This window comes from Durio zibethinus, chromosome 13 (assembly GCF_047325235.1).
Source record: "Durio zibethinus cultivar Kanyao isolate XHJ-2024 chromosome 13, ASM4732523v1, whole genome shotgun sequence".
NCBI classification, from domain to species: domain Eukaryota; kingdom Viridiplantae; phylum Streptophyta; class Magnoliopsida; order Malvales; family Malvaceae; genus Durio; species Durio zibethinus.
In genome coordinates this window covers 2039421-2060370 of record NC_143174.1, presented here as the reverse complement: position 1 = coordinate 2060370, position 20950 = coordinate 2039421, and the positions used below count along the sequence as shown (strand labels likewise).

The 20950-nt window shown below is 31.1% G+C and overlaps 2 protein-coding genes across 4 annotated transcripts; one reads left to right on the top strand and one right to left on the bottom strand.

Annotated features, from left to right (window-relative positions):
- Nucleotides 1-9425: 9425 nt before the first annotated feature.
- LOC111303728 (uncharacterized) lies at nt 9426-12492 on the top strand. 2 transcript variants are annotated; one of them, XM_022900140.2, is made up of 3 exons: nt 9426-9604; nt 9803-11301; nt 11837-12492. In XM_022900140.2, exons 2-3 carry the CDS (start codon nt 9869-9871, stop codon nt 12084-12086), a joined length of 1683 nt encoding a protein of 560 aa, XP_022755875.2. In that variant the 5' UTR covers nt 9426-9604; nt 9803-9868; the 3' UTR covers nt 12087-12492. The 2 variants fall into 2 exon arrangements, with proteins under 2 accessions (XP_022755875.2, XP_022755874.2); XM_022900139.2 differs by having other exon boundaries at nt 9426-11301.
- Nucleotides 12493-18043: 5551 nt separating this feature from the next.
- LOC111303727 (uncharacterized) lies at nt 18044-19950 on the bottom strand. 2 transcript variants are annotated; one of them, XM_022900138.2, is made up of 2 exons: nt 18442-19950; nt 18044-18302 (listed from the first exon to the last, which is right to left on the bottom strand). In XM_022900138.2, exon 1 carries the CDS (start codon nt 19620-19622, stop codon nt 18456-18458), a length of 1167 nt encoding a protein of 388 aa, XP_022755873.2. In that variant the 5' UTR covers nt 19623-19950; the 3' UTR covers nt 18044-18302; nt 18442-18455. The 2 variants fall into 2 exon arrangements, with proteins under 2 accessions (XP_022755873.2, XP_022755872.2); XM_022900137.2 differs by having other exon boundaries at nt 18083-18302; nt 18438-19757.
- Nucleotides 19951-20950: the final 1000 nt, after the last annotated feature.

The following is a 20950-nucleotide window of genomic DNA, read 5'->3' as shown; positions in this document are numbered from 1 at the left end:
TTTAGATGCAAAACCTTAAAATTTTTTAAAATGAGAACATTTGAATGTGGAGCCTTAAAGGTTTTGAAAAAGGACCTTTAAAACCTTAGATGTGAATTTCTAAAATTTTTCAAATGAGAATCTTTGAAATTTTGGATAAGAATTCCTAAAATGTTTCTAATGTGAATCTTTAAAATTTTGGATGTGAAACCTTGAAATTTTTCAAATGAGAATTTTTAAATTTTAAAGGTGAGCCTTAAAACCTTTGATGTGAATCCGTAAATTTTGTAAATATTAAATTTGAGTTTGGATGTGAATCATTAACAAAAATCTTTTGAATATGAATATTTGAATCTTGCATTACAGTTTGCGAATATTTACAATGACGAAGTTGAATTTCTTATAAATCTGAAAATTTTTACGAACTTTAAATTTTTGTGAACCTAAAGTTCTTGTAAATCTGAAATTCTTGAGAACCTGAAGCTCTTACGAACCTAAAGTTCTTGTGAAACTTAGATCCTTGCAAATCTGAAAGTCTTACAAATCTAAATTCTTATGAATTTAAAAATTCTTACAAATTTGAATTCTTGTGAATCTTTGTATTCTTATGAAATTAAAATTCTTACAAATTTGAAACTTCTACAAAACTTAAAACCTTAGCGAATTTAGAACTTTTGAAAAACTAAAATTTTTGTGAATCTGAAACTTTTGCAAAATTTAGAATTTTTTCGAATCTAGAATTCCTTTTTAAACTTGGAATCTTTGTGAATATAAAACCTCTAAGAATCTTGAATCATTTACAAACTTTTGAAAATCTTTGCAAAACTTAAAATTCTTGCAAACCTTTATGAATCTTGACTTTTGACAAATTTTGAAATCATTATGAATTTTTTTGGAATCTTTGAGTATTGAAAATTTTTAATTTTTGTTATGGAACCTTGCGAATCTTTGTAGTTTTTGAACTCTTGAATTTTCAAATTATGAATCTATGGATTTCAAGCTTAAATTTTTCCAGACCTGGTGAATGGATGTTTTTTGACATTTTTTATTTAAAATTTTTTAAGTTATTTAGCCTCCGTATAAAGGAGCCTATTTCTTAATCTAAAGTTGTTTTAGTTTTTGTGTACAAAAGCCCATTTCTTAATTTTAAAGTTGTTTAGCTTTTGTATAGAAAAGCATATTTTCTATTTTAAAGTTATATAGCCTTGTATAAAGGAGCTCATTTTCTATTTTAAAATTGTTTAGCCTCTATATAGAGGAACCCATTTTCTATTTTAAAGTTGTTTAGCCTTTGTATAGATGAGCTAATTTTTTAATTTAAATTTTTTTGCCTCTGTATAAAGGAGTTTAATTTGTTTAACCTTTGTTTTTAAACTTTATGCCTCTTTTTAGAGGAACTCTTTAAAATTTTTTGAAAATCGTATTCTTTTAAAATTGCTTGAGTTGAATAGGACTCGATGTCTATCTATGTTTTTGCATCATTTTTCTTTCACATATATATGCAAAGAGGAGCAACTATAAACACTCTATTTCATCTGGGGTGTGCATCTAAATTCTTAGTTTCGATTTTGTTGAGATTACCGGGTTTTAAGCTCAATGTATGTTGCTTTGATGTGGGTCTTACCCCAACAAATATTTTATTTTTATTTGTTTGTTTATTCTTTAATAAAAACTAAATAAATAAAAAAAGGAAAAAAAATCAAACATAATTTTTTGGAAATCCTATATAAGAATTGGGCAAAGATGAATTTTTAAGATTTTTTCTTAACCTACATGAAATAGGAAATCAAATAAAAAATGATCACAGAGCATCATAGTTAGGATTTTTGTTAAATTAATTTTACCTAAATTAAAAAGATTTAAAAAAATCTTTGAAAATCATTAACAGTTAATGGAACCCTAAAATTTCTTACTAGAAAATTCCCATAAATTGTTCTAAGGCAAACAAAGAATAAAAATGGAGAAAAAATTATACAGAAAGTATTGAGAAGAAAAAGAAGAGGAAAATCATTCAGCAAAATGATATAATTTCCGGTAGTATTTTTTTTTTTTTGGAATTATTTGTAGAATCTGAAATTATAAAGATTTATTATAATAAGTTGCACAGCCTAGATGCTTAGCCAAGCCGACTTCATGTTTTTATTTTTATTTTTATTTTTATTTATTTAACTATTTTATTTATTTATTTGATTATATATTATTCTTTAAATATATTTTTATAAAAATATATTTAAAAAAAGCCTTACCAATAAATTGGAAGGTAATTATTTTTTAAAAAATAAGGTTTTATCAACATATTGAAAAACCTTATAATTTTTTTATTTCAAAAAAATAAAAATCAAAAGCCCACTAGAATGACAATATTTTATTTCAAAAATAATATTTTAACAATATATTAGAAAGTCTTATAAATTTCTTAAAATTTTAAGTTTTAAACAAATACTAATAAAATAATATTTGCTATCTTTTTGTATTAAATCCTATTAACATATTGGAAAATAAGTTTTAACAAAAAGTCTTACTAATAGATTGGATGATATTTCTCACTATAAACCCGATTTATAGTTATTTATTTCTGTAAACAAAATTAAGTGAATCCGACATACTTTAATAAAAAGATTTGTAGTGACTTCTTTAGTCTATATCTAGTGGTGGTCTATGGATTTATATGTTATGACAATTACGTGTCATAATTTTTATCGACACGAAAATATAAAATATAAATTTTTTTATTTTGTTAAACTCATATATAATTATTATTATAATTTTAAGTCGTGTCACCTTCATATCTTATTTTCGTATCAGATTCATATCGTATCACTATATCATATTTTAAATTACTAGATCTAATTTAAAACTTTTTTTTTTTAAATAAGCTTTTCTCACGTTTATCACCACGTGCAGATGACATCAAATACCACACACACATCCAAAAATATAAAGTTTAGAAAAGAATAAAAGATGATACATCCTCACCTTTCTATACGTTTACCTTTTTGTTTCAGGTCAATCCGTCACATAATTACTTCGTTTAATTACCATATTTTCACAATATTCATTTATTCATGGTCATTTAAAGCGAACGGTATTTTATGATGGATGCATTTTAATAATTTTTATATAAACTATAATGATTTTGATTTTTTTTTATTATTATCAATTGATTTTATTTATAAGATGCATAATTATGTTGCTTTTTAAATTATAGTATAAAAACTAGGGTCATTTGAGACTTGTGATCCTAATCAACAATTTTGTGGAGGCATTTTAGTCGTTGTAGGCTGAAAATGAAAACAAAGCGACATCATGAGAAAGGAACACAAGAGTGTCTCATATCCTAACCTTTTTCCATTTTTAATTTTTAATAAATGAAATTATTTAATTATTTTTTACAATTTTTTAGAAAATTTTAAAATAAATTTTTAAAGAATTATAATTATAAAATTATAAATTATAAATTTTATTTTAAAAAAATTATAAAACTTTTCAAAAATAAATTTTTAGAGAATTATAAATTTTTTTGAAAATAAATTTTCGAAAAATTATATTGCTTTCCGGAAATTCATTTCCTAGTGAAAATTTTATTTAAATTGTTTCTTAAATTTTATATATCTCACCTCCAATAAATGAATATTTGAAAAGTCAAATGATATTTTAAAAATCCATTTTCGGAAAAATTTATAATATTTCGAAAATTTATTTTCAAAAAATTTTATAACTTTCGATAAATTTATTTTTGAAAAAGTTTATAATTTTTTAAAGATTTATTTCCGTAAACTTGCATGAAGGAAAAAATAATTAAATAATTTTATTTATAAAAGTTTTTTTAAAAATGTTGAGATGTAAAGAAAAAAATACTAAGATACATTTAGCACCACTCGAAAGACAAACTATCAAATTCCCTTTTTTTTTTTTTTTTTTTTGGGAGGGAGAGGAGGGAAGAGAAGAGTCGATCTGTAGATGATGAGATAAGGAGATTGGCGTCTACATGTCCCTGTCCGATCTTTCAACCCCATGTACGTGAAATGACAGGCCCCTCCGAAACGTGTTCCCGTCTGTTAGCTCCTATTCTCCTCCAACGATATATCGACATCGATCCATCAATTGATCGGTCATCATTCCATTGCATGACTATATGGCTAAACCAAAGAATCTCCATCGTATGCATGCATGTTCATTATCTTCAAAGACCCATAGATAAATGCTGAATTTTCGAGTTGCTCAAAAACAAAAAGATCAATGTCAATAGCAAGATCTTTGTCAAATTTTAAAACTTACCCTATACCGATCAGGAAGTCCACATTTTACAGGCCTAAACACTAATTTAGAATGCCCTAATCGTCGGTGGATCTGATCTATATGTGGAGATTAATTTTATTTGACACCACCAAACAAAAACCATATGCAGGCATTGATTGTACCTTTGACTATTTTAAGTGCTAGTGATCATGAAACTTGTTGCCATTGTCATGTAGTTCCCAACGGCATGATTGAGATCAGATAGGATTTTTTTGGAGGGGTGGTGGTTCCTGGTTAGGACAAAAATAAAACCAGTTTCCTCGACTAATTTGAGAAATAATGTTTGGGTTTTCCATTTACGTTCTGAATTCAAGCAATTACTGCTCCGTACATAACAGGATAAGTTACAAGAGATTCTTTCATTGAACTGGAAAAAGCAGTAAAAGCACCGCACATTGCGTTTTTTTTTTTTTATTAAGTGAGATTATTGGGTTTTGCTCGATATATCTTTTATTTTCTAGTGGGTTCAAGCAACTGGACCTAGCAAATTCATTGAAAATTTTTTTCCATAATTTTTCAGCGGATTCGAATTCAAACAACAACCATCTGTTTGATTGTTGCATGCTTTGATCAGTACTTCTTGTCTCATTCTTTCTTTTTTCTTTTCCAGCCACGTACTTGAATGGACGTTCACATCTTTCCCCCCATCACCGGGCTCAGTTGCTATCCCTATAATAATTAATGCAGTAACAACTGCAAATACAAAGATAAGGCAAGCAAAGCAGTTTTTGATCATGCTTCAATGTATAGAAAAAGTAGTACATTGCAAAATTCCTTTTATAATATATATGGCTCATTTTTGGTTAACTGTTAGCCATTGCCCGGCAAATTCTAGCTACCCCACATGAAACATTTACACCCAGTTGGTTTTTTTTTTTTATTATTTAGGATATTTCAGTATCCGATAATTATTTTGGGTTTCAATTAATCTAGAGTCAAATCAGATCGAATTCATAAATAAAACAAATTTTTTTAAATTTATTTTTTTATTTACAAAACTCGAAACCGATATCTTACTTAAAAAAACCTGAACTTCTTTCTACTCGGATCAACAAACGTTTATAGCACCAAGCGGGTTATTAACATTTTCAGGCATATGGAGATTTTCAGTGGTTCTAGCTACTTGTACACTTGATTAAAATTATTCTGATGAGCTTTACTTGATTGAAAGTGAAAGGGAGGGATAGCTACAACATTGATCGAGTAAGGTGTCATATAATAACATGTTCCATCGCATTTTCTACCTGTTTCTTTCCAATTTCTCTGTTTCTTCATTGGTTTTTTCCTCTTGAAATGTCTTCAAAACTAGCATATAATTTGGCTTTTTCTTTTTCACAAGTAGTCTTGTTTGCCTTTCATAATTCGTGGGCTCCAATTTCATCATCTATAATGAATGCCACTTTCTGTTTCTTTGATGGATCGTCGACGATGATTTATATTTTGCGGCTCAAAATACCCAACCCGTCTTCATTCTTTGGTGAATGGAGCCCTGTCAGTAAATACAACTTGCAAGAAAAAGTGCTTGAGGCAGCTAAGTGTACTCTTCATGGTTAGACAGTGCATATGCTGAAAAGCATAAATGATTTAACTTATACTACTTCATAACTCTCTTCCGACGTTTTCATAAAAATTTTTATTGTAACAGCGAAAATTTATGTCATAGAATTCAAGATTTTTTAAAATTAGTTCGTGTTAAAATTCAAATGCCAACATTTTTTCTTATTATCATCGTACTGCGATTTCTTTTAAAAAAAATTTATATCAATTCATTTTCTTCTATTCAAAATCATGTTGCAAATTGAGCCCTTTAATTAGGGGTAAACAATTGGTCAGTTCCGTTGAATTGATTTTAAAAAAACCAATAACCTACTTAATTGATTTTTATTTAATAAATAATTAAATCGATTGAAATTTTTTAAATAATTAATTATAGTTGAACTAATTAAAATTGATTTGGTTCGATCAATTTTGTTAGTTCAATTAAATAATTGAAATTTTTAATTATTTTTTTATTATAAATAATTATTTAATTACAAGTTCAATTCAATAAAATTTAATCTTAAGTATCATTCAAACTAAATCACTAAAAAATTTAATAATTTTAATAATATTTTACAAAAAAAACTCATCAATTTTTTTATCTTTATTTATCAAAAAGTCAATTAATGCCGTTAATTCGATTATCAATTTTAAAATTCAAAAATTGATCGAGTTTATTAATTTAATTAATTTAAAAAAATTAATTATAACTAAAATCGATCAATAAAATTTACTCAATTTTAGTCAATCTAATCGATTCAAATCGATTTTTACTCACCTCTACTTTTAATCAATAAAAAGGAAGGTTTAAAAAGAAAACCTTAATGTGAAGGAGATGCCATGGATATAAAGTATAACCACTCACATATAGCTGAGGCTTTGAAAATGCAACAAAAGCTTATCAAGTTGATGACATTTTCGGCTTTGACCCATTGCTAAGACAAAATTGTAAGCAAATTTCACATCATTTAGTATTTTATTTTCAAAATATTTTATAAAAATTGACCTTTAATTGATACTTTTTTTTTACCAACTTAATTTTTGAATGTACAAAATAATTTCATCAATTCATAAGTAATCTTCAACTATTGTTGTGGATTAGACTGCAATGTGGAAATGGCTAAATCTAGATATTGCTTTTTATCCCCTTCAATCATGCTGGAACAACTTTAACCTAAAGTCAAAAAGAAAAATAAGGAGCATTCACAACCTTAGTCTCATCTAGCATGGGATTGGATTGGAGTAATGATCAAAATCATGATGGACCACTAACCACACTATTTATTTATGAGCATTCAGACCCAAAACTTTCTTTAATGAACATGCTTGAAATAGTAGGAGCTAAGCAAAGATATTACAAATCAATAAAAATAATATTTGATACTATACATGGTATTAAAGAAAAATAATAAAATATAATAAAATATTAATCGATGTAAATTCAATTAATAAGAGAATTTTTTTATTATTTGGTTTTGAATTTATTGAAAATTTTTTAAAAAAATAATATTTTATAAATTTATTAAATTTAATGTACATAAATTTATTTGAATTGGTTCAGAAAAAAACAGTTAAAAAGGGTAAAAAAAAAAAAAGTTAAAAGAGTCAATATTGACCGTTCAAAAGATCTCCAAATTAAGTAAAATTTCAGCCGTTTATCTTATGCTGTCAACATCAACACTTTGCCTTCGATTGCAACTGATGTAAACATTAAGCAAGTTGCCTCAACACTGCTCTCTCTCTCTCTTCTCAGCTTTTCATTTTGGACCGTCGGTTCGTCATCACCTTCTTAGTTACACGCCTCCGACGAGATATTTTATTTTTCTAAAGTTTATCTTTTTATATTAAAAATTGATGAATTTTTATTTAAAAAAAAGAAAAATATGAAAAATGACGGCTGAGAAATTTCCTTATTTCTTAAAATGAAAAAGGTGTGGATAAAAAATAAGTATAAAAATAAACAAATAAAAGATAGCATGTTTATCATGTTGGATGTTTATTTTTCGGTGAATATAAATAGATTTAAAATTTTAAAATATGATATGATAATATAATATAAATATGATATGAAAATAATATTTTTTAAAAATTTAGTAATAAATATATAAGTTTAATAAAACATCTTATTAAATATTTATTTTTTGGTGAATATTAAATATAGTTGAGAATTTAAAATATAATATGATAACATAATATAAATATGATATAAAAATAAAATTTAAAACAATAAAATTTAATATTTAATAATAAATATATATAAGTTTAATAAAATAAAAAATATATTTTATATGTTTATATTGATATAAATTATAATACATAATTTTAATATAAAATATAATATAAATATATAAACTTTAATATTTTATATGATATAAATATATAAATTATCAAATATAATAATAAAAATATTATTTTTTAATAAATTCTTAACTTTTTATTAAATGATTAAAGAACTTTTATAAAATAAAAAAAATTTAATTTCGAATCGATTTTTTTTTTCATTAACTATGCCATCTTATATTTTAAAAAATAATTATCTTAGATACATAATATAAAATTCAATTAACAATTGTGTTGCACTCTGAGACAAAAGTGAGCACATGTCATTTTATGTTTCAATTTACAAAATTACCCTTTCTATGCTTTCATTCCCCATTTATGTCACAAGAGCTAGTTTAGAACTAATTAAACCTTCATTATGTCTTTGCGCTTAATAACTAGAAATCAAACTAACAATAATATGATAACTTCCTTCTTAGAGGATAATTATCATTATGTCCTCCAACCAAATCACAAGCAAATTCCATCTCACTAACTCAAAAAATTCATCAACAATCGAGATATAAATCTTGTAATATAAAATTTACCCATTTTAATTAAATATAAAACGATGTTAGTAATATGTTGAAAAAAAAAGTGAGTCAACAGTAAAATTATTTTTTATTTAAATTTAAAGTTTGAAAAAATGATTTTATAAAATGTTGTGAGGTAAATTTCGGAAACGATGGGTGCAATTTCGTCATTAAAAATTAGATAAAACCATCGAAACTGCATCACTAAATTGGTAGATGCAGTTGGAACTGCCACGGTCCTGAACCAACAAACAGGTTTAATTTCCTCCGGGCTACGGAAACGGACACGTGTCTAGAAAGCAACAGCCAAGGTCGGTGGTATGATCACGGTTTCTCTGGTCCCTCTCACAAACCAAAATTTCATATAAGGCGGTGCAAGTATGGACACGTGGCAGATTTAATAACAGCCACATCACCTTTATCCTCGTCCGTGGAACGAACCGCGTAGAAATGAAAAAGTGAAATTAGAAAAAAAAAAAACGATTTGGAATTGGCCTGATTTGGGCCCTTGCATGGTGGCTTCTGACCCGGATCCACCAAATAGTAAATACATGGAAAAAATTAAAATTGAAAAAGCCGAAAAAGGATAAAATCTCAACAAACATGAACATAACAAACCGGTAACCGGATCTCCCTTTGAAATTTTCTTTCCAAACGCAGTTGAATTCTTTACGCTGTTTTAACCGGCTTAGCCTGTTAGATTTTTTTTTTTTGTTTTTTAAAATTATATATATTATCGTTTCTTTCTTTTTCAGTGCATTTTTGGAAGAGCCAAACCGCTCGTTGGATAAATAAGGAACGCTTGAAGCTATTCATATTTTTTTTCTGTAAGCTTCGATATTGGGCGTACGTAGCCGGAGGTTCTGATCGGCCGGCAAAAAAAAAGAAATTTTTTTATTGTTAATTTCATCGAAGTCCGAACAAAAAAATATAAAGTAAGTTTCTTCATCTACAAAAAAAATGGTTTAATTTTTTTCTTAGGAATCTCGAATTGCATCGGTTTTCGAGTTTCGAGATCCGATTTTCATGGTAACAAATGTGCTTTTATAGATCCTAGTTTCTAATTTTTTTTGAGGAATTCTTTTTTTTTTTCAGTATTATTTCATTTTATTATTTTTTGTTTTGAATTTCAGTTTGCTAAGGTTCTGTTTGGCAGCGCGTTTGAAAAGCCTTAATCTTTCACCACCAAGCTTTAACAAATGGTAGTGAAAGTAGCAGCAACGGCGTATTTACAATGGTTAAAGCCAATTCTTCCTCAACCTCCATCTTCCTCTGGAGCTTTAGCTTCAGCAATTTCTTCACCTTCCCTACGGAAACGCTGCCGTAGCGAAGACGCTCTTATTTTGAATTCCGTTCAAAGACTGAACCGGTCGGCTCTGTTTGGTTCTCACTCGACCAATATACGACGGTCCCGGTCTTGCGAGTTTCTCAAACCAAGATCCAGAACTTTAAGAAAAGCTTGCAACGCTACTTTAGACGCTTTCTCCGATGAAGAATTTTCGAAAAAAATTCGAGACTTAGCTCTCAGATTCCAATCATCAGACGACAATGATGACACAAACAGCAAATGTAACGGGAATTCTTTAGATTCTGAAAGGGAAACGGCAACCGTTTCCTATTCCGAAACAGAATCTTTGAAATTCAACGAACAACCGTCATGGTTAGAAAGAGGAGATGAAATAAGCCATTCAAGCATTGAACGTAAAGCCAACTGCGTTGATCTTCCGCTTTCGCTTCGAATTATAAAGAGGAAATTACAATGGCAAGAAAGGTTTCGAGAAGCAGGCGAATCGGCTTATTGTTCAATGAAAAAGGCGTTTTCTTCGATGGTTTTTATAATTCGCGAGCTTCATAGTTACACTTTGCAAATGCGAGAGCTTTTGTTTTATGAAGATTTACAAGGAATTCTTGTTAGAGGTCAAAAAGAGATGCACGCTTCGTTCGTTTGGTTGTTTCAACAGGTTTTTTCTCATACACCGACTCTGATGGTTTACGTGATGATCCTGTTGGCAAATTATTCGGTTTATTCTATTGGAAGCAACGCTGCTCTGGCAGTCGCAGCAGCGAATCCGACACCTGGGTCTTATGTTTCTGTGGTTGAAGTTCAAGATTCGAAGCATACAAAATTTGATTCTTCGTCAATAAAGTCGTTTTCAGTGTCGTCATCGAGCGGAAAAACTACTTCGATTGGCGGAAACAATGGCCGTGGTGGAAAAGTCAGGCCGGTTGCTAGTGGGACAGACGGTAACGGATGGTTTGATGAAGCAGACCAATTCAGAACCATTGTTCCTGATGGTGGTTCCCAGTTATCATCGCCGGGAACAACACAGGAGGCTCAAACAGAGTCAACATCAGGCCGAGTAACTGGAGAAGAAGAACTCAGTCTTTGGAACTCAATTGTTGATGAAGCTTCAAAAATGCAAGCTTTAATTAGAGATGAAATGCTCGATCATGAAACAATTCAGAGATTTATTTCGCCTGTGACCGCAAAGATCGAATCTGATGGTGATTATGAAGATTATTTCAGAACTGAGCTTCTTTACCAAACAGGGTTATCACAAGAGCCTAACAATCCTCTCCTTCTTGCCAATTATGCTCAGTTTCTCTACCTTGTTGCACATGATTGTGACAGGTACAAAATCTTTGCCATCTTTCGTTCAATTTCCTTTATTTCCATATTCTTTTTCTCTATTTTAAGTTGGTTTTAGTTTTAACAAATTGGTATCTAGATTCAAGGTGAAAATAAATACCCAGTCAAGCACTGAGCTGATTCAGCTGAAGTTGGAATTACAATAGTATCTATTTCTTGGCTTTTTGTTTCTGACTGCGCAGAAATAATTTCTAGACCCTTTAAAATGTTATCAACCTTGTCTTTTTGCCCATCCTTGGGATGGAATTTCTTTGAGCCTCTGGTAGAGGTGAATGTGTGGTACAGATTCAAAGCTTTTCCTCTCACTGCAAATACGAAAAATCCCAATCTATCGCCTTTGTGCACGTGACCTTTCACGCGGTGAACAGGAAAATATCACCCCTGCATGCGTTAGAGCCATAGACCTATATGAACAAGTTGTTGAAAATTTGACTTTTGACTCCAGATGCTGGAGATTACAGCTGTTTTGACTTAGGGTATTATTATCATTATTATTTTTTTGTTTCTTTGAAAACAGGGCGGAAAAGTACTTCAAGAAAGCAATAGAAGTGGAACCAGCGGACGCGGAAGCATACAGTAAATACGCCAGCTTTTTATGGAGAGTGAAGAATGATTTGTGGGCTGCGGAGGAAACTTTCCTGGAAGCAATTTCAGCAGATCCTAGTAACTCTTATTACGCGGCAAATTATGCCCATTTTCTATGGAATACTGGTGGAGAAGACACTTGTTTCCCTCTTGGCTCTCCAGAGACTAGCCAAGAAGCTTAAACCCTTTAAAAAAACAAAGAAATAAACATCAGAAACATAACCCACAAGAGCAAAATCATATGTCCACCGCCCCAATCTTCTGGTTTTTTCCCCTTCTCTTCCAGAATTTTGTTCACGTGAGGAATTTGGGGAAGTGCATGGAAGGTGGCGACAATGGGAAATTAACTTGTTTAGCACTGTGCGGACTTTCCTCTGCAGGAGCACAGGCACGCTGGCTCTTGAGATCTACGCGGACCACATGGGTACATTGGTTTTTCTGGACTTCGGACATGAAGGAATGGGATCGTTGGGGGAGGAATGAAGCTTTGTTAAGCTTATTTTAGCCTTTTTTCTTGGTTTACACCAAACCACATGACGATTTGTAATTATTTCTTTTTGTGAATATAAGAACCATTTTAATTTTTTATTTATGTTTTATTTTTTTATGCTTCAAAAGTTAGGATTCGATCTGCAAATATCAATATGCCGTAGAAACACATGCCTCTTTGGAGCTGCTATAACAAATAAATAGTAATTATTCTCAAATTACACCTTTCCATCGTACTTGCTTTCGGTCATCTCCTTTCATTTTGCATGCTTTCCACTTTAAAATCCTTATTATGGAATACAATCTGTACATATTTTGCGAGATTAATTAATTAAATATTTTGGTTTTTTTTTTTTGCAGTAAAGGAGGAGTTATTTCATTGCTGGTGAAAGGGAATAATTGCAGAATAACATTCCTTGTCCGATTAGAGATTTTTTTATTAGATTGAGTTCGAACTCGATGTTTTTTCTTTGAAACCAACTCTAATATCTCAGACTTTTGCATGTGGTTATTTTGTAAAGGGTCCTTGAAAAGTTTGATTAGAAATTAAAAGGGGTTACTGTTGAAATCAGATCTAAGTGTCTACTCATTTAGTGCATCATCTGCTGCAGGAAAGGTTAGCAAGGTTCAAGCTAGAGTTTTTTTCTTTTAAGGAAGGTAATTGAAAATCTTAATTCTTAAAATGGGGTATTTTTAAACTTTATTCCTAAACAAAGATATTTTGATTTAATTAAATTCCATGTCAGGGTTATAGTCCATATCAATATCTTCTTTCCTGTACGCATAAATAATCTCTATCTTCTATCTTGCAATCTCATCTAAGAAGGAAAAAACGTGCTGCATCTCATCAGCTCCATCATCATCTCAGATTTTTCAAAATTTAAAGAAAAAGTTTCCAACTTCAAATTGAGAGAGAAGAAGGAATTTAGATCTAAAAGCAAAAAAATAAGGAAAAAAAAATTTACCTAACGAAAATTGAAGAGTTTTTTTCTGATGAAGTCCTCGTGGAGGCTACCATGGTATAAAATTTACATGAAAAATTTTACAGTATAAAAAAAATCATAGACTACTAAAAAAATTTTTAGTATTAAATAATAGATATATAAAGTTTTTTTTTAGTTAAAATTAGAATTAATCAATAACTGAAGAGATAATTAGAGAAATCTCATTGAATAAATAACTTAATAAATACACATTTGATTTGTTCTTAAAGTGCTTCAAATCTAATATTCACTTTTTAGAATGCAAAACTCTGAATTATAAATTTGATAAAATTTCAATTCAATCGAATAACGAATCGATTTCTATTCAATCAATATTTTTTTTTCGGATAATGAATCGACTTCCGTTCAATCAATTCTTTTATTTTTTTTTTCCTCTATATTTTTCCTTGATTTCAGCTCCACCACCTTCTATTTTTCTATTTCACGGTCCTTTTTAATTGTTTAAGACTTTATATAAACATGACTCTCTTAGATCACAGATAAAAAAAAAAAAAAGCTTTAAGTTTTTTAATTGGCCATAACCAATGGAACTGTGCCTCACTATTTCTAACAATTGTGAAAGGGGCAACTTTTTCAATGAAAGGAAAGGGTATGAAAGGCGACCACCATGCATCTGCACCTCTACCTCCACTTTTACAGCTTCTTCCTCGAGACATGTGGCCAAGTGATGTGAAAGAGAGGAGTAGAACACCAATCAGGGTTCTCCTCCGCCAAAAGAATATTGTCAAGATATATACTGTGGAAATTGGTGGCCCAAATGCTGCAATCAGGCCTGTAGAAAATAGCAGAGGGAAGAATGCCAAGCAAGTGACTTGGGTTTTACTTCTTAAGACTCATCGTGCTGTCGGTTGTCTTGCTCGAATTGCTGCACTCTTCTTTGGATTGCCACACTCTCCAAGTGAATTTCCTTTTTATAGGTTTTGTTGTTACTTGGTTGAGAATTAAGGAAGCAAAATAACAAATATTTATGTCTTAGGAGATGTTGACATGGAAGTATAAATCTGACGTGGAATTCAATTAGACTAAAATACCTTTATTTAAAAATAAAATTTAAACATACTCTATTTTAAGAATTAAGATTTAAATCTATCTTAGTTAAGGAAAAACCTCGTTCAAGCCAAGCACAAGATGAACAGGATTTGGCCACCTGACCGACCATGCATATATGGCTACCGGCCAAGAATAATTTCTTGGTTAGCCGATCAAGTTTGCATGAGATAGAAGAAAAAAAAGTTTCCAAATTTTTTTTTGGATAAATCGTGATTTTTGTTTAAGTAGTATTATTTTCTATTTAATTAATATCAAATTTCCTGTAATTTTGTATTCAGATCAAGCATTTTCGTTTACAATTAATTGATTTTAAATTAAATATTTAACATGATTTCAGAAACAAGATTTTTTTTTTTTTGATTTCAGAAACAAGATTTTTTTTTTTTTTTTTTTCAAATTTATCACATGATAGACATTTTTTATCTTCGCCTATGCATTAACAATTTTATTTACCCAAAGTAACAGAATTCTGTTACAAAACAAACAATTCAACTACATCATAGTTGACAACAGCCTATTTCAACATTTAGTTTCCATGCTTCAACCCAACTCCTTATTTGATCTGCAACAATCTTGCTTAGCCCCTAGTCGCACTCTAACTGACTGAATTAACTGCTATTTCATATTGAGAGCTTGCTATAATTCATAGCACAAAATTTTAGACAATTTTGAGAAAATCAGAGTTCTGCACTGCACACCAGCATCATGGGATTTGAGTTACATCGATGTGGAAGTCACCGCATGACCCACAGATCAAAGTTTAGAGCCGTGTTTGCCACCTGATCTGTTGTAGCCAGGAGCATTTGTCCACTCTCATCCTATCTTTGTTTTCATTCTTCTACAATATTCATCAAATACCATCACTATATTTCAGAATAAAAATAGCTTTTTTGGAGTTCTCCCATCTATACTCTAGTGGTTTTCTTTCTTTAATTTTCTCCTTCTGATCGAAAGCTTGTTACAATTATGAAGTAGAACTAAGTTATAACATTAGAATATGCTGGTAATTGGTAAAAATGTTTTGAAGATTGTAGTAAAAATCATGGATTGATCAATTTTGTCTTTACCAACCATAAAAGATGATTAATTAAGAAAGTTGAATTGTAGTTTTTCTTTTAAGCACAAGTGTCAAGCTGCTTTTATAGCAAACGTTAGGAATAGCCTATTATATATTTAGGGTCTATTTGACAGGGAGAGAGATTTCGGTTACCGCATCAAAATGAATCTAATCATAAAACATAACTGTGACACAATCTGTGAATCGTATAATGATTAGTTAGGAGTTCATTCCAATCACATTACTAAATGAACTCTTAAACTATTTGTGCAGCCATTGATTATTGCCTATCAAGTTTTTTTTATTTTGTCAAGCAGATAACCAAAATGAATTCTCTAAAAATTTTGAAAGTTTCTCCAATCCAAGACAACACTTTTCGTATTTTTTATTAAGTAAAAGGTTGATCAAGTAGCTGACCAAAATCAACTGAGATGATTGACAAAGATTATGGCCAATTAGCCATGCACGCAAATGTTGGGGGCTGTAATGTTCTTCTTGTCCTTTTGCAAAACCATAAGTAAGAGGCCATGTTCATTATGGAGCTCCTTCCATTACTTCTTTTCCTAATTCTCTCAAATCTTCTAGGGATTGAGTTTGGCCAAGCAGAAACTGACAGGTTTTTCACGTGAAGGGATAATGATGTTTAAGCTCCTTCTCCTCGTATCTCTCCTTTAATTAATACTACCCCTTTCCCTTCCAGCCAACCTTATCTTTCCCTCTTCATTTTCTATACTTATTTCATCAATTAATTTTACCAAACCCCAAGGAAATAGAAAAAGAAGCAGTGATTGGATTGAATCTTTAGTGTTGAATAGTAAATATATATATATATATATATGAATCTAATTGATAATTTTGTCACATGCATGGGGTTGACCACTTTTTTTTATGCAATTTGTAAGAATTTATTGAAATTTAGAATGACAATTGGTCTGTAATTGATTTTGTGAATCTTTTCTCTTTTCCAAATGAATTGAAATCTTATAAATCATATATTTCATGTGCATTTAGAGATCGATGGCTAAGACAGAACGTAGTCAAACTTCAAATAATTTGAACTAAACTTCAATTGTTCACCTGGTTGAGATGATGAAAAACTTGTATGACTAACAAATTTAAACCTTTTAAGATGTTCACTTAAACATTTATTACATATTCCTGTTCATTCAAAACGAAAATCAAGAAGATGGCGAAGAGTAGAGACAACAAATTATTCAGCAAAACCATGGACACTTCATTAAGCGATCCTGAGTTTGTTGTCTGCTTAGCTTTGTCCATGATACGCAGTAAAGTAAGCTGTAAAACATTATATATATGTTGCTTGATAGTTGGTTATCATAAAAATATACAAAGGTCTGAAAAAAAAAAAAAAAAAAAAAAAAAAACATGCTTCCTATATTCGGAGCTCAATGCCTTTGGTTTTGGCACGGCAATGGAGGTGGGTCGGATTCCTGGATTCTCCAATTTCAAGCCCAATAACAATCAGTTGAACAGAAGCTCGTGTGTTCAATGATGCCCCAAAGGCCCAAAATTAAGTACAGTTATGGGAGCATTGAGCTCAGAAAGGCCCCAAAAAAACCAATTTAGGGGCTCCAAGCTGGATCTAAAAGGCAGGAATGAAACAGGAATGAAATAGGCAATAGCTACTATGAAGATTTACTTGGTTAAAAGTTGGAAAAGCGATCTTGCAACTTAACTGAGATTGGCATCTTTTTCCAACTTTCCAGTTCCAATTCAGTTACTTATCAGGCGGCAAACTTCTCTAGAAAACTTTGATGGTGTCCAGATGAACTGATTAGTGTTTCCTTTTTATATAGAACAGTACTGCCATGATTGTAGGACCAAGAGCAAGAACACAGAATGCAAGTAGCCAGGTACCATGGGCCATTTCCTTACTAACGTCTCCAAGAAGATAGAAAAACAGGTACTGACATTTAGCTACGACCGCAGCTGTTTCTGCCAAGGCATCGTCGTCTTGTCTTTCAACTACTACCCCACATAATTTTTTGGTCGTCAGAAATCAATGGATCGAGTGAATGAGCACCTAAACATTTGATCATCAGATTTCATGGTGACTGAAAGGACTGGAAAAAAAGAATTACACCGGTTTAACTTGGTCATAAAGGTAATGGGAATTTGGGTTTTGTGGAATGAAACAAGTTTATGAAGTTTTTGAGGTTTGGTACTAAACATAATCCATTTTAGTAATGAAGATTCCAATAGTCCATTTGAACTCCATGTTAATCTCAAATACATCAAATCTCAACTCAGCTAGTGTTGCTGGTGTTTTAAGATCAAGTATAAGAAAATTTCAAGTTCAATTATATATAATATATATAAGATTCATCTCAAATCAAATTAAAATGACTGTCTTTTCATCCAAACTAAATAAATGAAAGGAATTACACTTGGAAATTAAGAATTTTCCCCTGCATGAACCATGTAAGGTTACAAAAGATCAGAAGCATAAGTACATTTATATTAGCAAGTTTCTATCAGATAGAAATTCTCCATTCTCTCAAATTATATCAAACAGAAAAAAAAAAATAGTTGATAAATTGAAATTAGATCTACCACGTACCATACAAAACTGTCTTATATATATACAGAAAGATACAGCCAAAAAACCTACTAATTTGATCCAAACAGAAGATTTACACATCACATTCTCTAATACACATGTTATCCTAATTAACGCAGACAGATGTTCCTATCATACCATCACAGCACTCTCCATTGAAATATGGATAATTTTAGCTGTAACCCTTTTTTTTTGTCACAGGCAGAGAGGTAAAGACCTGTCAGAAGAACACCATAAACCATCATCATCACCAACACATCTCACAAAATTTCCAGTATCCCAAGTGATTAAATAAGATTAAAAAGTAAAAAGGGATAAGGTTAGGAAAAAAGAGCAGAAAATTAAAGATTACATACATTCAATCTCACACTCAAACAGTGTACACAATCACAAAGCAGGGCAGCACAGCCCTTGGATTGAAAACCAACAGCTCTTCCTCGTCAACCTTCTTATGTACTCCACTCCCTTCTCCCTTCACTATCACCGAATCAAATCCACCATCCTCCTTGTTTATTTCTTCCCCTTCTGATCCGACCCGACCCGCCACGACCCTGCAGACAAGCATGGCCCGTTTCACGTTCATGAACTTGAACTCTTCCTCTACATACTCAGGGATCGCCAGGTGTGCTCTCCAGCTCGTAGATAGCGTGGAGATTCCATCCATCTTGGGTGAAAAGCCAGACTTAATTATCCCACAAATGCTACAATATTGTTGATTGCAAATGCTGGAAATCCCGTTGAGTCCCAAATCACACATGAAAGTTGAACAATAAAATCTCAAGAGCTCGTTCCCATCAGCTATGCATCTCTCGTCTCTTTTCCCTGCGGCACCGTTTCTTGCAGCTTTCGCTTTGACAAGCTCTCTGTATTCTTCGAACCTTTCCAGAATCTTTGTGCTGTTATGGATCTTCAAAATACGGTGGATTTCAGGGTTCTTAACTCTGTCGGTCCAACCTGTTTTGAATATGATCCCAACTATATTCTTCCCGGAATCGCCATCAATGAGTTCGGATACGGCGTGTTTGGTTGCTTGGTGTTGTTCAAGAAAATGCGGTTTTGGGAAAATCTCACCGCAAGCTGTGCATGGGAAGATAGCGTTACGTAGAGGGAAGAACGGGTTGTCGGTTGAGATGTCGGATTCTGGACAAGAATCGGATTGTTTTTGATGACGTGGAGGTGGGCTGTCTGATAAAAGAGTTCCAGGTGGGATATTCATGGAGATAAGGGATTGTTGGGAGTTTCTTGCAGAGGCTAACACTAGCGTCGCTGCTGTTGTTGTAGGGTGTGTTTGGATGGTGTTTTTGCAGTTGGCTTTATAGGAAGAAAAGATGCGTTTGAGATAAGACCAGGTTGAGGAAAGAACTTTGTGGGGTTTGTGAGAATAAGGATCAGAGGAAGCAGAAAGACGTGAGGGTTTGCGTTTCTTGGCTGGTTTTTGATGGACTTTGGCGGTGAAAATGAAGCAACCAAGGTGGAGAAGAAGGATGAAAAGAGAAAGGAACTTGTTGAAGAATGACCCAACATTGGTTTTTGCCATTGATAGACAGAGAGAGAGGGAGCTTCATAAAATGCTTTCCAGGTTGAGCTTGCTTCTGGTTCTAGCTTCAGGCCATCAAGCAGTCAATTACGTTGCTAAGAAAGAGGAAAAGAGAGGAGTTAGAGGGAATAATAAAAGAAGAAAGGAAAAGGGAAAGGAAATGAAGAACGTAAAGGAGAAGATGATGGCGGAAGAGTGGGGGCATGGAAGAATAAAGTTGTAGGAGTAGGTGTAACGCAACTTCATGGCACAATATTGGCATCTCTCTCTATCTTTGCAATTAAGATGATTGATGATCTGATATTCCTATAAACAGTAATTTATTTTTTTCGTTCTTGAGGTGAGAAATTACTCTTACATGATTTCCATTTTTGAAGTGAGATTATAAGTGCCTTCTTTAACTGCAAATGCCATTTATTTCTTTATCACCTTTCCTTTCATTTTCTTTAATTAAGAACTCAAAAGCCCTAATAAATTCTATATATTTCTTTTTATGTTTTATGCAACAGTAATTTGACGATCATGTAATTATTTTTGTTAAGTATTTAATTTAAAGTCAATTGACGATAAGTGAAGGGATTTAATTTAAATATAAAATTATTGAAAATTAAATATAGAATAATCCATTTTAAGAGATCCCATCACATATAAATAAAAATGAAAGAAATTTATCACGTGACAGATTTTAAAATAATTAAAAAAAATTTAATTTTGATATTATATTAAGTATCCAATTTATATGACATTTATAAATTTTAATATTTACGTACATTCTTATACCGAAAAATACCTTCTCTTTTATAAAAAAAAAAAAAAATGTCTTAAATTAACCTATCTTTTCCACTAAATTTTATTAAAAGCCCTAAGCTAATAATTCCTAATTGACTGTTTCAGCTAAATTGATTTAGACATTAAGCTTACATTATTCAGTCATGCAAGCGACTATAAGCCACTAGCAGATTGACCTCAGGCATAAATGAATTGTTATTAGCATAAACAACAATTTCAAAGCAATTTAAAATTTAAAATACCTTAAATCAACCAATTATAATCTAAAATTGTCAACCTTCTAAAATCACAACCATGACAGCAGAGAAATTAACAGGAAAATATGAAAATTTTATTGTAATTTCATGTAAAAAATTATTGAATTTTTAGTGATGAGAAGGACGTGGTTGCACACGTGCATGTTCCCCCAATTTCAAGTGGCCGACCATTTTTATACTGTTTTCGACTTATTTACAAAATTATTTGATTGGGGGCTTGAGTTGCAAGTTTTTCCTGTCTTGTTTCATTAATAAATTAATACTCAACATGCATTGCAGGTA